This window comes from Anabas testudineus, chromosome 11 (assembly GCF_900324465.2).
Source record: "Anabas testudineus chromosome 11, fAnaTes1.2, whole genome shotgun sequence".
In the NCBI taxonomy this organism is placed as follows: Eukaryota; Metazoa; Chordata; class Actinopteri; order Anabantiformes; family Anabantidae; genus Anabas; species Anabas testudineus.
In genome coordinates, this window is record NC_046620.1 from 21754794 (window position 1) to 21773701 (window position 18908).

The window sequence follows — 18908 nt, forward strand, 5'->3', positions numbered from 1 at the left end:
AAATGTGTGTGTGTGTGTGTGGCACCGTTCTCACGGATTACCAGACAATCTTGAACTTCTAAGTTATTCCTTTGTATATTATCCCTGTCTTAGACGGGTCTGACGGATGTCTGAAAGTCAATAAAAGGTCATCTAGACGTAGTGAAAGGTCATCTAGACGCCATTACAATGACATCATTATACCCTTATTGGAAGGGGGGGGGGGGGGGGGGGGGGTCCGTGGGAAAGTAAGGTCACAGTGACCTTTGACCTTAAGATCATCAATCATAATTAAACAATAGATCCTGACAGGAAGTGGTCAGGAGCATCTCTTTTGATACTAACTTAAGCCAGCTGCAGTCGCAGATAAACCGGGAAAGTCTTTAACAGGTTGTGCGCTGTCCCGCAGATGGCACCAGTTTCTGGCAGACAGCCACTTTTTGGCACAACATGCCACAAATTCCCAATAAAAAAAATGAAAATGTAATTTGAGTGCCTTTTTTATTTCTGATTTGGCCACAAAATGGGAAATTGGAAAACACTGCACTGCATTTTCTTTTCTTGAGGTGGGATTACACCCTGTACAAGATCTCTAATCAAAATGACTCTATTTTTCTTCAAACTGTAGCTTTTAATGAGCTCTGTGTCATTAAGTGCTAGAAACAGCTTTACCCACAGAATCTGCACGTGTCTCAAGAGTCTTGTGACTCTTTCACAAAGATTGCTCCAAACCACCTTTATAAAACTTGTTTGGCTCTACCACTTGGTTGCCTTGTACCTTGAGACACCTCTACTTAGATAAATGCATCTGCCAAATGATTCAATGTAAATGTACCACTGCAGACGCACTGTAACCGAGACAACTGCATCATTCATACTTGTTACCATGTTCTGTAACTAGATGATGATGTCCCCATTCTATCATGCTTCAATTCTTTCTCCAACTGGGTCAAATAGCCATCAGTGAAGATGGGAGTGTGTTACGTGAATGTGCTTCAATCAACTCTCTTGTTTGAATCACTATTACAAAGCATAACCATACCTGTGTTCATTAAAAACAATCTCAGTAGAAAGGGAAAACTTCAAATTAAGAGTTGTATAGTTGTTTCTGTATGGAGTGATGTGGCATATTGAGATTTGATGATGACATGATGGCTAAAAACACAAACAGGATCCCCATTCTCTCTGTAAAATGATTATTGGTTGCTAGGCTTTTACCATTATCTTTTAAATAGTGTATTGATTTTTCATTGAGTATAGGCTGTAAATGGAAAGCAAGGGACACCATTTGTAACATGTGGATTAAGATAATAGGGCTTGACTGGCGAGTAAATGTTTCCCCCAGCATCACGCTGATAAATGCTGTGTCTGCCTCCCCAGACAAGCCTTTCAGGATGGCTGAGGTGACCTTGAAACGTGCCTCATCTTGCCCCCCTGCAGCTCTACATCGGCTCTGTGTATGGTTAGATCTAGTATACACACTTGAGTAAAAAAGGAACTGTGTATTACAGTACATACAGTTAAAGAGGTGTGTATTCTACATTCTGAGGTTAGATTTATACACTTTAAATGTAATGTACACTACCATTCATAGGCTTGACTTCACCTAGAAATATTCTTGTTTTCTATTAAATTTAATCTGACCTTTATCTTTAACATCCTTGAAAAAGCAATTTCAAGCAATTATGTGACCACCTGTGCAGGATTAACCTGTATAAGGATTTTCAGGACTTAGAGTACATCATAGTACAGAAAAACTGGTAGAGGTGTCAAACAATCTTGTGTTAGCATCAGACAATGATCTACTCTCTATACTCGTCATGTTAGATCTTAGTGCTGCATTCGACACTATAGATCACAACATTTTATTACACAGACTGGAACATGTCATTAGGATCGAAGGAACAGCACTAGAGTGGTTTAAATTGTATCTATCAGATAGATTTCAGTTTGTACATGTTAATGATGAATCTTCCATGCACACAAAAGTTAGCTACTGAGTTTCACAGGTATCTGTGCTTGGACCGATTCATTTCACTTTATATAGAGTGGTGTGAAAAACAGTTTGCCCCCTTGCTGATTTCTTATGTTTTTGCATGTTTGTTGCACTTTAATGTTTCTGATCATCAAACTAATTTAATTATTAGTCAAAGATAACACAAGTAAACACATCATGCAGTTTTTAGTGATTTTTATTATTAAGGGAAAAAATAAATCAAAAACTACATTGCCCTGTGTGAAAAAGTGAAAAAACTTAACTCTGGTTCATCACACCTGAGCTCAATTTCTCTAGCTGCACCCAGGCCTGATTGCTGCCATACCAGTTTGCAATCAAGAAATCATTTAACAGGACCTGCCTGACAAAGTGAAGTAGACCAAAAGATCCTCAAAAGCTGGACATCATGCTGAGATCCAAAGACATTCAAAAACAAATGAGAAAGAGAATAATTGAGATTTTCCAGTCTGGAAAAGGTTATAAAGTCATTTCTAAAGCTTTGGGACTGCAGTGAACCACAGTGAGCCATTATCTACAAATGGCAAAAACATGGAACAGTGGAGAACCTTCCCAGGAGTGGCTGGCCGACCAAAATTACCCTAAGAGTGCAGCGACAACTCATCCAAGAGGTCACAAAAGACCCCACAACAACATCCAAAGAACTGCAGGCCTCACTTGCCTCAATTAAGGTGAGTGTTCATGACTCCACCATAAGACAGAGACTGGGCAAAAATGGTTTGCATGGCAGAGTTCCAAGACGAAAACCCCTGCTGAGCAAAAAGAACATAGAGGCTCGTCTCAGACAACGTTGAACTTTTTAAAAGTAACACCCCATTTCAGAAAAAGAACATCATACCAACAGTAAAATATGGCGGTGGTAGTGTGATGATCTGGGGCTGTTTTGCTGCGTCAGGACCTGGAAGACTTGCTGTGATAAATGGAACCATGTATTCTGTTGTGTACCAAAATATCCTGAAGGAGAATGTCCGAATCTAATTGAGATGCTGTGGCGTGACCTTAAAAAGGCGGTTCATGCTCGAAAACCCTCCAATGTGGCTGAAATACAACAATGCTGCAAAGATGAGTGGGCCAAACTTCCTCCACAGCGCTGTATCAGACTCATTGCAAGTTATCGAAAACGCTTGAGTGCAGTTGTTGCTGCTGAGGATGGCCCAACCAGTTATTAGGTTTAGGGAGCAAACACTTTTTCACACAGGGCACTGTAGTTTTTGATTTATTTTTACCCTTAAACTGCATGATGTGTTTACTTGTGTTATCTTTGACTAATAATTAATAACTAAAAAAGCATATAGTTACCGGCTTTATGTCCTGAACTGTTTCAGTTTATTGATTGTGTTTTTCTCCTCCTGGCAGACCTTACTTTAGCTACAGTCAACTGTACATAACCATTTCATGACTGATAATGATTTTTGAGTGATTTATTTAGAACAACAAATTTTAACTTCGAGATTCAAAATTCAACCAGCTTTATTAATCATAGAGGGAAATGCCTGTTACAGCTGCTCTCTCTTCAAAGGGGAAGGAAAAGCCCAATCAGGAAAAGAACTCCACCATCACTAATACAAAATAACACAAATACATAAACTAGAATAGAACAAAGAAAATCTAAGGATGGGTAAAAAAGGTGTGTAATAGTCAAGAGTTGAAATGCAATAAGCAGTGATGACATGATTAATGACATAATATAATAATTAAGATTACGGTATCAGTTCACCAGTGTTAAATGGCCAATGGCAGAAAAGATCTCCTGCTCCGCTCTGTGGAGCTGTTGATATTGATCAGAATCTAGCTGAACATGCAATTTTTGTCCAGCCGAGTTTGGACAGTATCATCTTCTCAGCCACAACCTGTAGAGGGTCCAGCTCCACACCTAGAACAGAGCTCTTCTGATTATGTTTTCCAACCTGTTAGTGTCAGTCACCTTCATTGTTACTGCCCCAGCAGACCACACTTACTTCACACATTACTTGTGTTTTAACTGCAAAATCCTGTTCCACATACATGTGCATACAAGGTCTTTGTTAATGATCCAGTGTGTTTCTTATTCTCATGCTGTTTATGTTTGTGTGTCCAAAGTGTGATCCAGGTGAGGCCACCAAGCTGCTTTATGACCTTCTGTACACAGAGCCCATTAAAATCGTGCTGATGCCAGGTTGCAGTTCTGTGTCCACCCTGGTGGCTGAGGCTGCTCGCATGTGGAACCTCATAGTGGTAAGAATGTCCACTGTCCTGTCTATGCATCATAAAGACAAAGTTTGCATATATTTCTTTTCAATGTTACATAGCAGTAAATCAAAATGTTGCTACAGACTTTCTATGAATGAACCCTGGAACGAGGAAAGTATTACATTTATATGTCTATTTCAAGGCAAGACCAATATACATATAATGTATATGTATACATGTAAACATGTATAATACATACAGAAATGATACATAGATCAAAACAATGAAGTTCACAGTGTTTGGTTGATCAGTGATCACTGGATAGAACTGTGTGAAAACAACACAGATAACATTTAGTGCCAATAGTTCCAAAAATGCAAAAGTGTGCACTTGGTGAAAGTCAACTGAGCAGAGAGAGAGAGATTTTACTGTGGCATCAGGGAAGCTAACACAGAATACTTGGTTACAGTTGTGATACTGATTCATTCAATTGTTCATGCATGACTGTAGGTTTCACTTCACCAGATTAGGGATTAAGGGCGACAGCACAGCTCCCCCCGCCCCTTCAAGAGGCAGCCAAGCAGCTTTTCTTTTCTTTTTAGATCTTGCAGTTCACTACACCACACAAGTCAAACAGGAAAAAGCTCCAGTATTGAAAACCTGACCTAATATGAATTTAAAAGGCACCATGTGTTTCTTTCTTTTACACTAATATGTAAACATGTTTATGATCAGTGTTTCTCACTAAAATACACTGTGTATTCTTCAGGACCCTTTACAGATGTGGCATTTATATTGTTTGCTGTAATGTGATAAAAGTGATAATAACTGAGCTGTCAGTATCTTTATATCATCACCATGACATTCAGGACATTCACAGAGTTTTTCTGTAGCCACTTCTTTGTTATGTGTGCTAGGGTTGTCGTCCTGTTGAAAGATGAACTGTCGCCCCAGTGTGAGGTCCAGGGTGCTCTGGCTCTGCCACATCCCAACAGCATGATCCTGCCACCACCATGCTTCACTGTAGGGATGGTATTGGCCAGGTGCTGAGCGCTGCCAGCTTTCAGCCAGACATGATGCCTGGCATTCAGGCCAAAGAGTTCAATCTTTGTTTCATCACACAAGAGAAATTTGTTTCCTTTAGGTGCATTTTGGTAAACTTTTACTGAGGAGTGGTTTCGGACACTATACCATACAGGCGTGATTGGTGGAGTGCTGCAGAGATGATTGTTCTTTTTGAACCTTTTCCTTTCACCACAGAGAAATGCTGGAGATCTTTCAGAGTGACCATCAAGCTCTTGGTCGGCTCCCTGACTAAAGCTCTTCTCTCTTTCAATTGTTCCAAACGTCTTTCATTTACAGATGACAGAAGCCAAAGTGCTCATTGGGACCGTCAATGCTGCAGCTATTTTACAGTCAATCAGTCACTTTGAAGTGACAGAAGATCTCTCCCCTTTTTACACATTTCACTTATAATATAGTTAAATAAATAATTCGAAAAATAGATTGTGTATGAGATGGAAAGGTAATTGTAGTTTTTTGGTCCTTTTATGCGAATTGGTTTGCATGGTTTTAACCAGTAAATGTGATTGCTCAATAAGTAAATCAATAAGACGAAGTTACTGGAAATATGATTTTAGTTAGCCTAACTTAAATAAATGAACCTTGATGGTTCTGAAGGTCTTGTTGCCAGTGAGGACTTACTCTGTTCTGGCGATGAGAAAATTCAGGATCCACTCACCGAGGAGGGTGCTGAAGCACAGCAAGAGCAGTTTGTTGTCCAGTTTCTATGGGATTATTATATTAATCGTGATGACTGGGGTCAGTGCAGTGGGGCATTTAAAGAGGCCACAGGTGACTTCTTCTGCACGGGGATTATCACTGTGGCCTTTAAACAAAGTGCACGACAGCCTGGCTCAGACAGGTGTTGATGAGTTGTTCTGACAAGGAGACTTCTGATTGGCTATGATTGTCTCATGTCTAACACACACACACATACAGTATAAAGTCTGAAGTATCAGTTATGTTCCTCTCACATCCTCTCTGTTCTGAATAAATCTGATTTGCATAATTAAAGTGCAACAGCTACACAACACAATATTTTCTGTCTTTTAAATCCTCTGAAAATTAAATGTCACCTAATGTTTTTAAATCCATTGTACTATGAAAACTTTACTTACTGAAAGTCAGTTCACTATGTATACAGCCTGGACAAGAAGGAGAAAGAAGAGAAGCTGCAGAGAAAAGCTGTAGAAAGAATGAGAATGAAGCCATAATTGGGTTTCAGCATCTTAATGTTGGGTTCAATGTCTTTCAGATAAATCACAGGAAATCACATTTGCTGCACTATTCACCATTTTCATTGATTGCCTGCACTTTTAGGCGGTACATTATGAAGTTGACAAGGAGGTATGGGTCATATTCTTTCTGGAACTGGAGTAAAAATACTTTCTAACATAAAGATATGTGAGTGCACTTTACTAAAATTCCCCAAAGAGCAGAATGACATTAAACTTGTGCTTTGCTCTACACTCGTGTTGTTACCCTGTTAGAATCATGACCTGTAGACAGCCCCACTGATGTGTAATTCATGTTGCATATCTAATATGTTTTCTAAGTAGCTGAAGCAGAAATTTAGAACACAATAGTCACAACATGCAGTGGCTGTGTGAAGGTCAGAAAATAAACCAGGTTCTTTCTCAGGCCTTCTCTCCATTTTCCACAAAGCAATGCCTTCTAATTCAGTATAAATATATATTATTTATAAAATCAGCTCCCCATTAAAAAAAACAAGGTTAAAAAATCTCTTGCACCAAGAAGAAGAACACAACTGTTACAGCAATAGTGGTTAAAGCCCCACAGAACTCCAGATTGGCATGATAAACGGGGAGCACAATATGGATCAGTGTGGGTACTGACTGACTATTTGAACCAAACCAAACATGTGCACAGAAATGAGTCTTTTCTTTTTTACCTAGTTCAAATTATTACACACAAACACAGAGAGGAAAATGCACATTTTTGTTTTCTTTCTCCTTTTGTGGAATAATAGGAAATCAAAACTATAAACTAAAAGAGGCTAAAAAGCTCTGTAGAGTAGAGGGGAACTGTGATAATACTCTAGGTTTGTCTTTCTAACAGCTTTTACAAAGTCATCTGACTCCAAAGCTGTCTCAATACACAAATTATGGACATTCCAGTCACATTTTTTTGGTAATCTAATATCAAATTTGCTAATCATTAGTAGCATCCAGGTTTAGCCAGTCAACGCATTTTAACTCTATGGTATACCCACCACCTCACACCTTGTTTCTCATTTAGTCTTCAATTTGCAGTTCAGGTCATTAGTATGACAGTAGCTTTAACATTGTTTGTTTTTTCTTGTGTCTCAGTTATCATATGGCTCCAGTTCTCCAGCTCTGTCCAACCGCCAGCGTTTTCCCACCTTCTTCCGCACTCATCCGTCTGCCACACTGCACAACCCTACACGGGTGCAACTCTTTCAAAAGTGGAAGTGGACGAAGATCGCCACCATTCAGCAAACAACAGAAGTTTTTACATCAGTGAGTCATGTGTTTAAGACCACTTTATTTACTTTTATAATTAAAAACAAAAAAACACAAAACAGTGTAAGGAATAGGCTGACACTAGATTTATCTACTTAAACATAAACTGCAATTGTTAATATGTCCTCCTAAAGGTTTGTCAGCTAGAATTAAAAAGCTGTATTTTTTTACCTGAATCTTAATTTAAGGGCAGGACTGCCACATCCAAAAAAAGAACTAGGCATAGACCTTACATGATCTATGCCTACTGGCTAAATAAGCTAACTGCACTCCATGAATGCCTTGCAGCACAAACAAACCAGCTGATAAATGATGGGACCCAACCTGAATGGTTAACACAAGGCCAAACAGTTCTCATCCCCACTGTTTTCCACAGGCCTGAATCCCCTTACCCAGGTTATCAACAAGACTAGTTACAGATCCACCCCACTAGGATTAATTAACTGTAGTCATATTGTAACAATGGTAGTCAGAACAATAGCCAGAATATATACACTCACCTCAAAAAGTATTGGAACAGTAAGGTCAGACTGGAATTTTTCCAAGAAGTACAGAAATGAGACTCAAAATTTCTGTGACAAAGTTTGAAGGGAGTAGACTGAAGGCTGAAGGGAGTAACCACTTATAACAACAACCGACAGAGCCTGCAGTTAAAGCCTGGAAAAGCATCACAGAAGAAGAGTGCAAATGTTTAGTGATCTCAATGGGTCACAGACTTGATGCAGCTATTGCAAGCGAAGGATTTGCAAAGAAATATTAAATCAAAAAGTTATTCACTTTAATCTACTTTAGGTCTGTCTGTAGCTTACATGGAAAATGGGTAGGTCAAACAAAATGTGCTATCTTGTGTTGTGTATTAGATCCAGATGTAAACACCTGGAACTTAATGCTTTTGTCTTTTAATATCGATACCAATGTTTTTAACTACAGCAAAAATAAAGGAACTGGTCTCACTGTTCCAATATTTTTGGACTGCATCATATACAGACATGGAAAATATTGTTAGTACCCTTACATTAAAGAAAGCCAAAAATAGAAATAAACAAGATTGAAAATAATTTGCCAATAGAAACAACTACAGTGTGTTCTATAATTAGCATCAGTCAGTCTACCTATTAAAAGGGTGAGAAGTAGTCACTGTACAGATGTTGGCATCATGGTGCATACCATACAGAACATGAACCACAGAAGGAGAGAGTTTTTTTCAGGAGGTTAGAAAGAAAATTATAGACAAACATGTTAAAGGTAAAGGCTGTAAGACCATCTCCAAGCAACCTGATGTTCCTGTGACTACAGTTGAACAAATTATTAGGAAGTTTAAATTCCACAGGACTGTAGCCAACCTCCCTGGACGTTGCCGCAAGAGGAAAATTGATAACAAATTTAAGAGACAGATAATACGAATGGTAACCAAAGACTCAGGAACGTCCATAGAGATTAGAGGTGAACTCCAAGGTCAAAGCCCTAACCCTAACCCAAAGTTCATCAGTATCAGGTCACACCATCAGTCATCAGTTTGAGCCAAAGTGGACCTAATGGGACGACTCCACTGTTGAAAGCAAATCATTAAAAAGCAAGACTGGAATTTTCCAAAAAGTGTATTGAATAATTATTTCAATACACTGATGAATACATTCTTGTACACAGCAGAAAAATGATTTTTATTTTCTCATTTTCTATCTGTCTCCCCTTTCTTTCTTTTCCCTCATCCATCCATCTTTTGTCTCATCTACTGTGCCTTGCTTGGCTTCTCTCTCGATCTTTCTTGTCACCTGCTGATTTGTCTGTGTTGGTGTCGTCATCCACGCACCCGTCACAATTTCTCTAAATCACCACCTTGTCTCCCCCCACTCACTACTGTGCTCCCTCCTCAATTGCTGTTTACTGTTCTTGACATTTCTTCTCTCAACCTACCTTTCCATTACCTTTTCCACTCCTATCGTGATTGCTGTCTCTCATCTTCTGCATGCTCATGATTGTGTGTGTGTGTTTACAGACTCTGGATGATCTTGAAGAGAGGGTTAAGGAGGCAGGGATTGAAATCAGCGTTCGTCAGAGCTTCCTCACTGACCCTGCTGTGGCTGTAAAGAACCTTAAGGTACCAGATTCCTCTAAAATCCAATTCCTCTTACATATACAAGGCAACTGGACACACCTGGAATAGGTCATCACAGAGAACTCCTGTACAACAATGTGATGTTTGATGTTCACCTCAGTCAGCTTTCACCAAGAAACAGAAGAAAACATGCAGAAAAAGGACCAGCAGCTCTCTGAACATATAGTACTTATCAATACAAAGATACAGGCAGGTGCTGCACTGTGTAGCCCACTCAGATTGACAGAAAAAGTGTGTTTTGTTACATCTACCAGTGTACTGCATGTGAGGTTCACATTTGTGAACCCCCAACCCCGTGCAGCGTGTGGGAAGGAGTGTGTTTTTGCTGTTAGCTGAAGTGCTTTGTCACATCTGCCCACTGAAACTGAGCTTTTTAGTTGTTAGGAACTGGTAGAAACAGCAAATGATCCCATGTATTTGCACTAGCTCTCAGATTTTTCTTATTTTAGCAATTTCACAAATACAGGATAATTTCTGTATGAACTCTTTCAACCCAGAATCAAGTACATCATGCAGAATATACTACTTTACTTTTAAACACTGGCTAAAGCCTTTATTTACCCCAGCCAGAGACAGGGTCAGAGCTTTGTGTGAAACAAGCTTGGCTAATGCTATCGGTTTATTAAGTATAATGCTGTGTTAAATGTTTAAATAACTCCTGATGCATCTTTTAATAAGCTGTTTCCGATCTTTAAATCCAAGACTTCCATCACCAATGTGAAAGAGTGATCACCCCCTGAACTTAACACCCAAACTAGTTAAGTCCAATGTCTAGCTAAGTCTTTTCTTAAATTTGGTCTGATGAAAGGCCCAAGAAAACAATGTGTTCTGAAAATGCACATTTCCTCGTACCTGTGTTCTTGACACCCTGCTGGCATTAACAAAAAGGCATGAGACTGCAGGACTGTGCACACATGGAGGACTTGCACACAGAAATCAAAAAGGAAAATTGAAGATGGTGAATCTCTGGACTCCAAATGTAAGAAAAACTGATATAGTTCTGAAGCAGATCTCTTGGTAGTCCTTGCTGCAAATGTCTGACATAGATTTTTATAGAAGTACAGGTATACTCAATATACTTAAACCTCTACAGTATGTCAGCCTTGTGACTACATTTTTTCCTCTTAGCTTTCCTCCACCTTTGTCAGCCTGACTTGCTGGCACATATACACTTTACAATCACCTTGCCCAGCATGCTGGCCTAGTTTTGGTGTGCAAGATTAATTGGCCATTGCAAAAGAAACCATGGTAACAGCATCAATGTACCCCAGTGTACCGCTGTGTGGTGCAGGAGCTGGGAGGAGGGCTGACTCCTGTGCTCCCTATCCACACTGCAGGGCCTTTAACTAGTGCTTTTCATCACCACCCCCCATGTGACTGCTTTTCTTTTTTACTTCCAAGCGCCAAGATGCCCGAATCATTGTTGGTCTGTTTTATGAGACGGAGGCCAGGAAGGTCTTCTGTGAGGTAGTGTCCTGTTCAGATTTACTTGTTGCTCTGTTTTGAAATGCAAAAAATACATGTGCATAAGTATTCACAGCCTTTGCTCAACACTCGGCGTGGCTGTGGCTCAATAGGTAGAGCAGTTCTACAAATCATAGGATTGATGGTTTGATTCCCAGCTGCCATGTCACATGCTAAAGTGTCCTTGGGCAAGATACTGAACCCCAAGTTCCCCTCTGTGAGTCAGATCAGCTGCATAGCAGCTCTGCCATCACTGTGTGCGTGTGTTTGTGTGCCCGTATGGGTGAATGAGTTACAGTGTAAAGGGCTTTGAGTACCACTTGGGTAGAAAAGTTCTATATAAGTGCAGAACATTTACCATTTACTTGGTTCAAGCACCTTTAGCAACAATTACAGCCTCAGGTCTTTTTAAGTATGATGCTACGAGCTTGGTACACCTACTTTTGGGCAGCTTTTCCCATTCGTCTTTGCAGTACCTCTCAAGCTCCATCAGGTTGGATGGGGAGCGTCAGTGCACGGCCATTTTCAGATCTCTACAGAGATGTTCAATCAGGTTCAAGTCTGGACTCTGGCTGGACCACTCAAGGACATTCACAGAGTTGTCCTGTAGCCACTCCTTTGTTATCTTGGCTGCGTGTTTGGGGTCGTTGTTCTGTTGAAAGATGAACCGTCGCCGCAGTCTAAGGTCCAGAGTGCTCTGGAACAGGTTTTCATCAAGGAGGTCTCTGTACATTGCTGGATTCATCTTTACCTCAATCCTGGAAACCATCCCCACAGCATAATGCTGCCAATACCATGCTTCACTGTAGAGATGGTATTGGCCAGGTGCTGTGCCGTGCCAGGTTTTATCCAGACACAATAAATGGCATCTTGGTGGCACCTCTGCACCTCCCTGACTAAGGCCCTTGTGTCTCGATCGCTCAGTTTGGCCAGGCAGCTCTAGGATGAGTCTTGGAGGTTCCAAGTTGATGATGGAGCCCACTCTGCTAATTTGAACTTTCAATGCGGCAGACATCTTTCTGTACTCTTACCTAGACCTATGCCTCAATACAATCCTGTCTCGGAGGTCTACATAGAATTCCTTCATGTTTGGTTTGTGCACTGACATGCACACTTAACTGTGGGACCTTATGTAGACAGTTGCATTCCTTTACAAATCATATCCAATCTACTGAATTTCCCACAGGTGGACTCCCAACATGTTGTAGAAAAATAACAAGGAAGATCAGCAGAAACAGGATGCACCGGAGTTTAATTTTGAGAGTCATGGGAAAGGCTGTGAATACTTTTGTATGTATGTATGTTGTATGTTAAGTGATATTTTTTCATTTTATTGAACATTTTAATGAAAAACTTTATTATAGGGTATTGTTTGTACTACCATAAGAAAAATTATTAATATATTCAATTTTGGAATAAGGCTGTGACATAACAAATTGTGGCAAAAGAATACTGTGAATACTTTCTGGATTCACTGTAAATGTCACTGAAAGGCTGAGCACTGGCATTTTGCTGTATTAGTCACTATCAAACATATATTAACATATATTAGCTTTCTCTGTGTCACATTCTACTCCGTTGTCCCTCTGCAGGTGTTCAAGGAGAAGCTGTATGGTAAAAAGTATGTGTGGTTCCTTATTGGCTGGTATGCAGACAACTGGTTTAAGATCAAGGACCCATCCATCAACTGTACTGTGGAGCAAATGACTGAAGCTGTAGAAGGTCATGTGACCACTGAAATCGTTATGCTCAACCCAGAGACGGTGCGAGGAGCCTCCAACCTGGTAAGACAAGCATTGCCTTACAGTGTAGTTTATCAGTGAGTTACAGTATCTGCAGCTGCAGGGGGTGGTGGGGATTTATGATGAATGTACTAATGCAGTTTTTACTTTTTTGCTGCACAGGCAAAAAACTCTGTATTTTGCTGTGTATACTTAGTATTAACTTTAGCAGAGTGTGGTTCTTCTGCAGCTTTAGACCCACTATTAAATTATGAGAAAACATATACAAAGAAATCAAATGAGAATGGATTTTTAACTATTTTCAGCTTTCACTATGATGCTTTACTTCTATCTATTACTGATCTGGTGGTTTCAAACTCCAAGAATTTGGTTGTTTTCATTAGACTATTGCAGCAGTCTGTTTTAGCCTTGTTTAAGTTACTGACATTATTTCATAGAAAATATTGGGAAAGCTACATTGGAAACACAAGTACTAGTGGTAATTTCTGAAGGTATTGCTCCATTAGCTTTGAGAACCTTTGATGTGAGTCAGTGTAATCTTAATTCACAGTTGGTTGCTTGCTGATCTCTCCAGCTCTTTGACTCACACTTTCACTTGAGTCAAACTTTCAGATAGTTCCAGTCAGTACTGTGGCTGTGGTTAAGGAGTTACTAATAATATCCCCAAACTAATGTTTTTATGCAAGCTTAAAGGGTTAGGTTACATAACTGACCTTAGCATAAAGTCTCTATATATCTAGAGCTATTAGATGATTCCATCCTTGATTTTTATGCCTCCTTGCTGGTTACAGTCAGGGCTGTAAGATTTATGTATCACAAGAATGTTTGTCCTGTTCTTGTTAATGCAGTATCTCAGAAATGCCTCGAAGGAGCTTCCACTTGGACTCAAGGTTGAACTGATTTAGGTGGTTAATGCAATATCACAGGAACAACCTGAGGAAATTCCATTAAACAAACATCCACCTGGACTCGTTAATCAGCTGATTAGAATATGAGTGTGGACAGACATGTAAACTGCACTTTGACTGGTTAACAGAGGCAAACAATCACAAGGTCTAGTTTACATTAGGCAAAGTTGACATTATGTGTTCAAGTACAGCTTTGTGTCCTAACATTTGGCAAGCAGCAGAAAACACCTGGCAGTGACTAACTGTATTTGGGTAGGTGGCAGGAGGAAAGGGTGGCCGATTTTTTCAGTCAGCTGGTGGTCGGTCCAAGGTAACGCAGCAATCCTTCTGATCCCCTGAAACACACTAGAACAAGAAGAAAAAGTATCAGTAGCAATGGTCCTTAAACTACACTCCGCTCCAAAAGTATTGTAAAAGTGAGTCCAGTGTCTTTATTTTTGCTGTAGACTGAAGACATTTAGGTTTGACATCAAAAGATGAATGAGACAAAACATCACCTTTTCAGCTTTTAGATGTGTTTTGCCTGTCCGCATCCGATACACAACTGAACCCACCCATTTTTCATGTAAGCAATAGTATTGGAACAGATAGACCTAATATTTAGTTGCAAATCCTTTGCTTGCAATAACCGCATCAAGCCTGAGACCAACTGACATCACCGCACTTTTGCATTCTTCTTTCGTTTTGTTTGAGTTGTTACTCCCTTCAGACTCCTCTTCAGCAGGCAAAAGTCATGCTCTATATAGTGTAAGTCTGAAGACTGACCAACCTTCCACTTCTTGTCCTGATGAACTCCTTTGTTGTTTTGGCAGTGTGTTTGGGGTCATTGTCTTGCTGCGTGATGAAGAATCTCAGTTTTGTTGCATCTATCTTTGATTTTGGTTTGGTTTGTTTCTGTAGACTTGTGAATTCATTTTGCTGCTATCATCATGTGAAGATTAATCAATGAATATTAATGGGCCTGTCCCAGAAGAAGCCACGCAGCCCAAGCCATGAAATGACCTCCACTGTGTTTCACAGATGAGCTTATATGTTTGGGGTCATAGCCAGGTCCTTTCTTTCTCCAAGCCTTTGTGCAGCCTTTGGTAAAGGTCTATCTTTGTCTCATCAGTCAATAAAATGTTTTGAGGCTCATTTCTTTTTTTTTTATTTGGTAAATTTCTGCCAGGCCTTCCTGTTCTTCTTCCTAATGAGCATCTTCTGGTGTGATACCTCACAACTGTTAATTTTAGAGCTGTAGACTTAGACTTTAGAGCTTTTCAAGTGCCCTTGAGTAAGACACAGAGACCCCAAATTGTCCTAAGCTGCTTTAAACAGAGTTGAGCTGTACTGTAAGGTACAAAATAAGCAACATCTCAAAAGTCAATTTAAAATAGATTGTGCTTTATAGGGATATAGGGATAACACATTAACAATACATCAACAGAAGATTAAGCTAATTGTGTAACTGATGTCCAATAAAAAGCCAGAATATAAGGATAAGGACTAGCAGGCAAAACATTCCCTGGCGGAAATCTTTGGGGCTTGGAGATCCCCAGCTCAGCTGGTCACCCACCCCTCAGCACTCTTTTCACTGCAGGTACAAGATGAACAAGATGTAATGAAGCATGTAGCAGTTGTCATGTTGCTCCTGGTATGAATTTTGAACTCTGCTGAAGAAGTACTAAATTCAAGCTCTAAGTACTTTAAGGCATTACCAGAAGTGGATTTGCAGGTTTATGTTCCTTTTTGGGCCACTAACAACTACTTACTTCACTAGCATTAAAAGCACCTGGTGGTTTGAAAACATTTAAGCATACACGTTGTAAAAAACAAAGGGTCGAGATAGACCATGCCCAAAAGGCAATTATATGCCAAGAGGTCATGGAAGTGATTTTTCCATGGTTGACCCATTGTTTAATTCAAAATGTGTGAACAAGAGAATACTGGATATTTCACAGGCTGTTAACTGATGTTAGAACAAGTATATTGTTATTGATGTCGTGTGCACAGTGTTTCAGAGACCATGGCCAGTGCTTCTTCAAATGCTGCTGCAAAGGGTGCATAGTGCAGAGACTGTATCTAAACTGCTTTTTGTAATAAATGGTGGTTTTTATTGGACTTTTATCATTAAAACTTTAAAGGCTGTGCCCCATAAGATGATGTAGGTGATAATTATCTTCACATCAGACATAGGTGTTACAAGAGCTGACAGACTAGAAATGGTGATTCACTGGATAATGCAAATGCAAATGATTTGGTTTAGAGAAACCCAAAAAGTTAAGTGAAAACATGTGACTAGTTATGAACATTAATTGAACTGTTATATATAACTTTTACTATATAACTTAGAACGTTCATAACTTACTTATGCTCATAACTTGTTTTTTCATAGCATTCATAATAAGCGTTCTTAATAGAAATTCTTTGGTGATTGTTTGTTCTCCGGTAAAGGTGGAGCAAAAGTGGGTGATCAAATCGAAATAAACAGCAGCAGTGACAGTGATGATAGTAGGGAATTCCCCAGATGCTCGTGGGAAGGTGGATATTATCCAGAAGGCCCACTGAGTAACAGATCGATGAGTTTGAAAGCTCATAAGCTCATAAGATGCCAAAACACTGTACCACTTTAAATTGAGAGACACATTATAATGGCATTTATTACATCCACAGTCTTAAGGCACTGTTGACATGTAACAATCAACAGTTGCAGTTGAAATTAGTAGATATATGGTCAAGTATGATGACTGCAGTGTTTGTGCAGTGTGATATTTTTTCAAAGGGAGCTGTTGGACAATGATTTAAGGCTAATCCTGCTCGCAGCCCTGGCCGATGCCTCATGGTAGAAGGCAGGGCTAATTTATGAGAAAATATGTGAAAATGTTTACAATACAGAATTCTTTCTAGGTGACATGTATGACCACAAAACGTAAATAAATGGAAAGCCTGTGTTATTATGTGCTTAAACCTCAAAAGAGAAAATTCATACTGTATAATTGATATACTTGAGTTAGATGACAACTTTTGATGTCTTTTATTTTGTAGCCACCTTTTGGAATTTGACCAATAAAAAAATAGTGACACTGCAGTGTCAGTATGCCCCAGCACCAGGGCATGCTGTACAGCAGCTCCAAAAGAAATACCCCTGTTTAAATAAAATTAAAAATGAATGGAAACATGAAGGTTGTTAGCTGGAAACACATTACTGCACAGGGAGCTATGGTGCTTTGGGAGATAATGAAGATGCTGTGACGTCAAGGTTACCAGACTGCATCTTCATACTGTGCTGATCAAGACGCATCCCCAGAAGCCCCAGAGTTCAAAACTTTGTGGCACAATAGAAAGTCATTCTGGAACAAAGTAAGTAAGTAAATCTCATGCTGCTAATTACTGAGTAAACTCAGTCTGAACTTTCAGAAAGCCAGAGATGCATTAATGAGAGCCAAGACCAGGTGCAGCATCATATGGATGATGACACATTCAAGACCATTAAATATTTAAGAAGTCAGATTACCTTGGAATATAGAGACAACAAGCAAAATCAGAAGGGATGTGGCAGACGATGTTCCAAAAGCAACTTCAGCTAGCACTTCATTGAGTGGACGAATCATGACCTGATCTTCTGAACATACTCATTTACAATGTGTATAGCTTGTCCTAAATAGACGTTTCTTATAAGTTATTTCTGCCTCTACAAATTCTTCTTGTACCAAGATGGCTGAGGATAACTTAGTGAAAACATCTTTCTTTGAAGGCTCTTCAATGCACTTTCTCTGAACTTAACGTGACATGTTTCTTAATTTGATTTTCTAACTTGTGATAACAACCAAATGAAGGCAACATTAACATGTGTTGAGGACAGACACCAACAGTCATCAGGCATCTTTACACAGCATTATCACAAGTCCTTTTGTTTGCCGTGAGAGTCAGTGCAATTGTTTCACACCCCTAATTTGTGGTAATTACTGTAATTGGCTGGAACTTATTAACCCGTAATGAAGGTTCATTGCAAATAGGGAAATGCGTCATGTGAGCACTAGACAGCTTTTAGATAAAGTGCACATGTTTATGGGCATGAGGTCATGAGGTAATACAGATAGCTCCTGACATCCTGATCCAGACGAGAAGCCCTTCTGGGTAGTCTTTAATCAAACCAGCAATATACCTACAATCTGCTACACATTCAGGCAGCTGAGTGCGCCTACATGTTTGTGCTATCACACTAATTACTTCATGAGCACTTGTCTATTGTTAAAGATATAGTATGACTCATACCATAACCATTTACATCTGTGGATCATATTAAGCTATTACTAAAAAACCACTGAGCATCTGGTGCCAGCTCATAACCACATTTCCAGTCCCTCCAACTCAGAGGAGAGGTTAAGACCCTGTGATACTCACACTCAATCCCAAGAGTAGTAAAATGTCATGGCTGATTCAAGAACACACAGATTCTGCAAGTCTAGCTCCTTTTCCTGGCAAAAATTCTGAGGAAAATGTCATTGAATTACAATAAATACCCTGGAATTTAATGTCATATATTAATATCATATTATGTGACGCTGCATATTAAGTTAAATAGGACAAATGTTTTTTTAGTCTTATTGTTTTTGTTTTACATATTGAGAATGTGATTCATCAAAGTGAATGTGCACCACTACTACCGATATGAAGCAGTGACCTTCGGTGTCCCTGTCAGTCGGGTCCATACTACAATGATATGCAGTAACACATTAAAGTCATCCGCATCCTTGTCTGACTACTTAGTTTAATTTCATAGTTACCTTGTTTGTTGTATTAACAGCTGCAGTCATAAGCTCTTCAAAGTCTGTGTTTTTTGTTTCCCTGCCTCCAGTCTGCACCAGAAAATGTGTATAGCTAATATTAATTTTTTTTTTTCATTTATGGTTAAATGTGTTGGTGCAGTGTTTGAGGGACACCGAAGTTTTCAAGTTGCTTGTGGTTTAC

The 18908-nt window shown here is 39.5% G+C and overlaps 1 protein-coding gene across 3 annotated transcripts in view; it reads left to right on the forward strand.

Annotated features, from left to right (window-relative positions):
* gabbr1b (gamma-aminobutyric acid (GABA) B receptor, 1b) overlaps positions 1 to 18908 on the forward strand; it is a 152677-nt gene that overhangs the window by 93093 nt on the left and 40676 nt on the right. For all 3 annotated transcript variants that reach the window (XM_026348364.1, XM_026348365.1, XM_026348366.1), the window contains 5 exons: positions 4073 to 4207; positions 7555 to 7725; positions 9725 to 9826; positions 11246 to 11311; positions 12901 to 13092. In XM_026348364.1, the coding sequence (XP_026204149.1) occupies positions 4073 to 4207; positions 7555 to 7725; positions 9725 to 9826; positions 11246 to 11311; positions 12901 to 13092 (666 nt within the window). The remainder of the gene's footprint in view (positions 1 to 4072; positions 4208 to 7554; positions 7726 to 9724; positions 9827 to 11245; positions 11312 to 12900; positions 13093 to 18908) is intronic.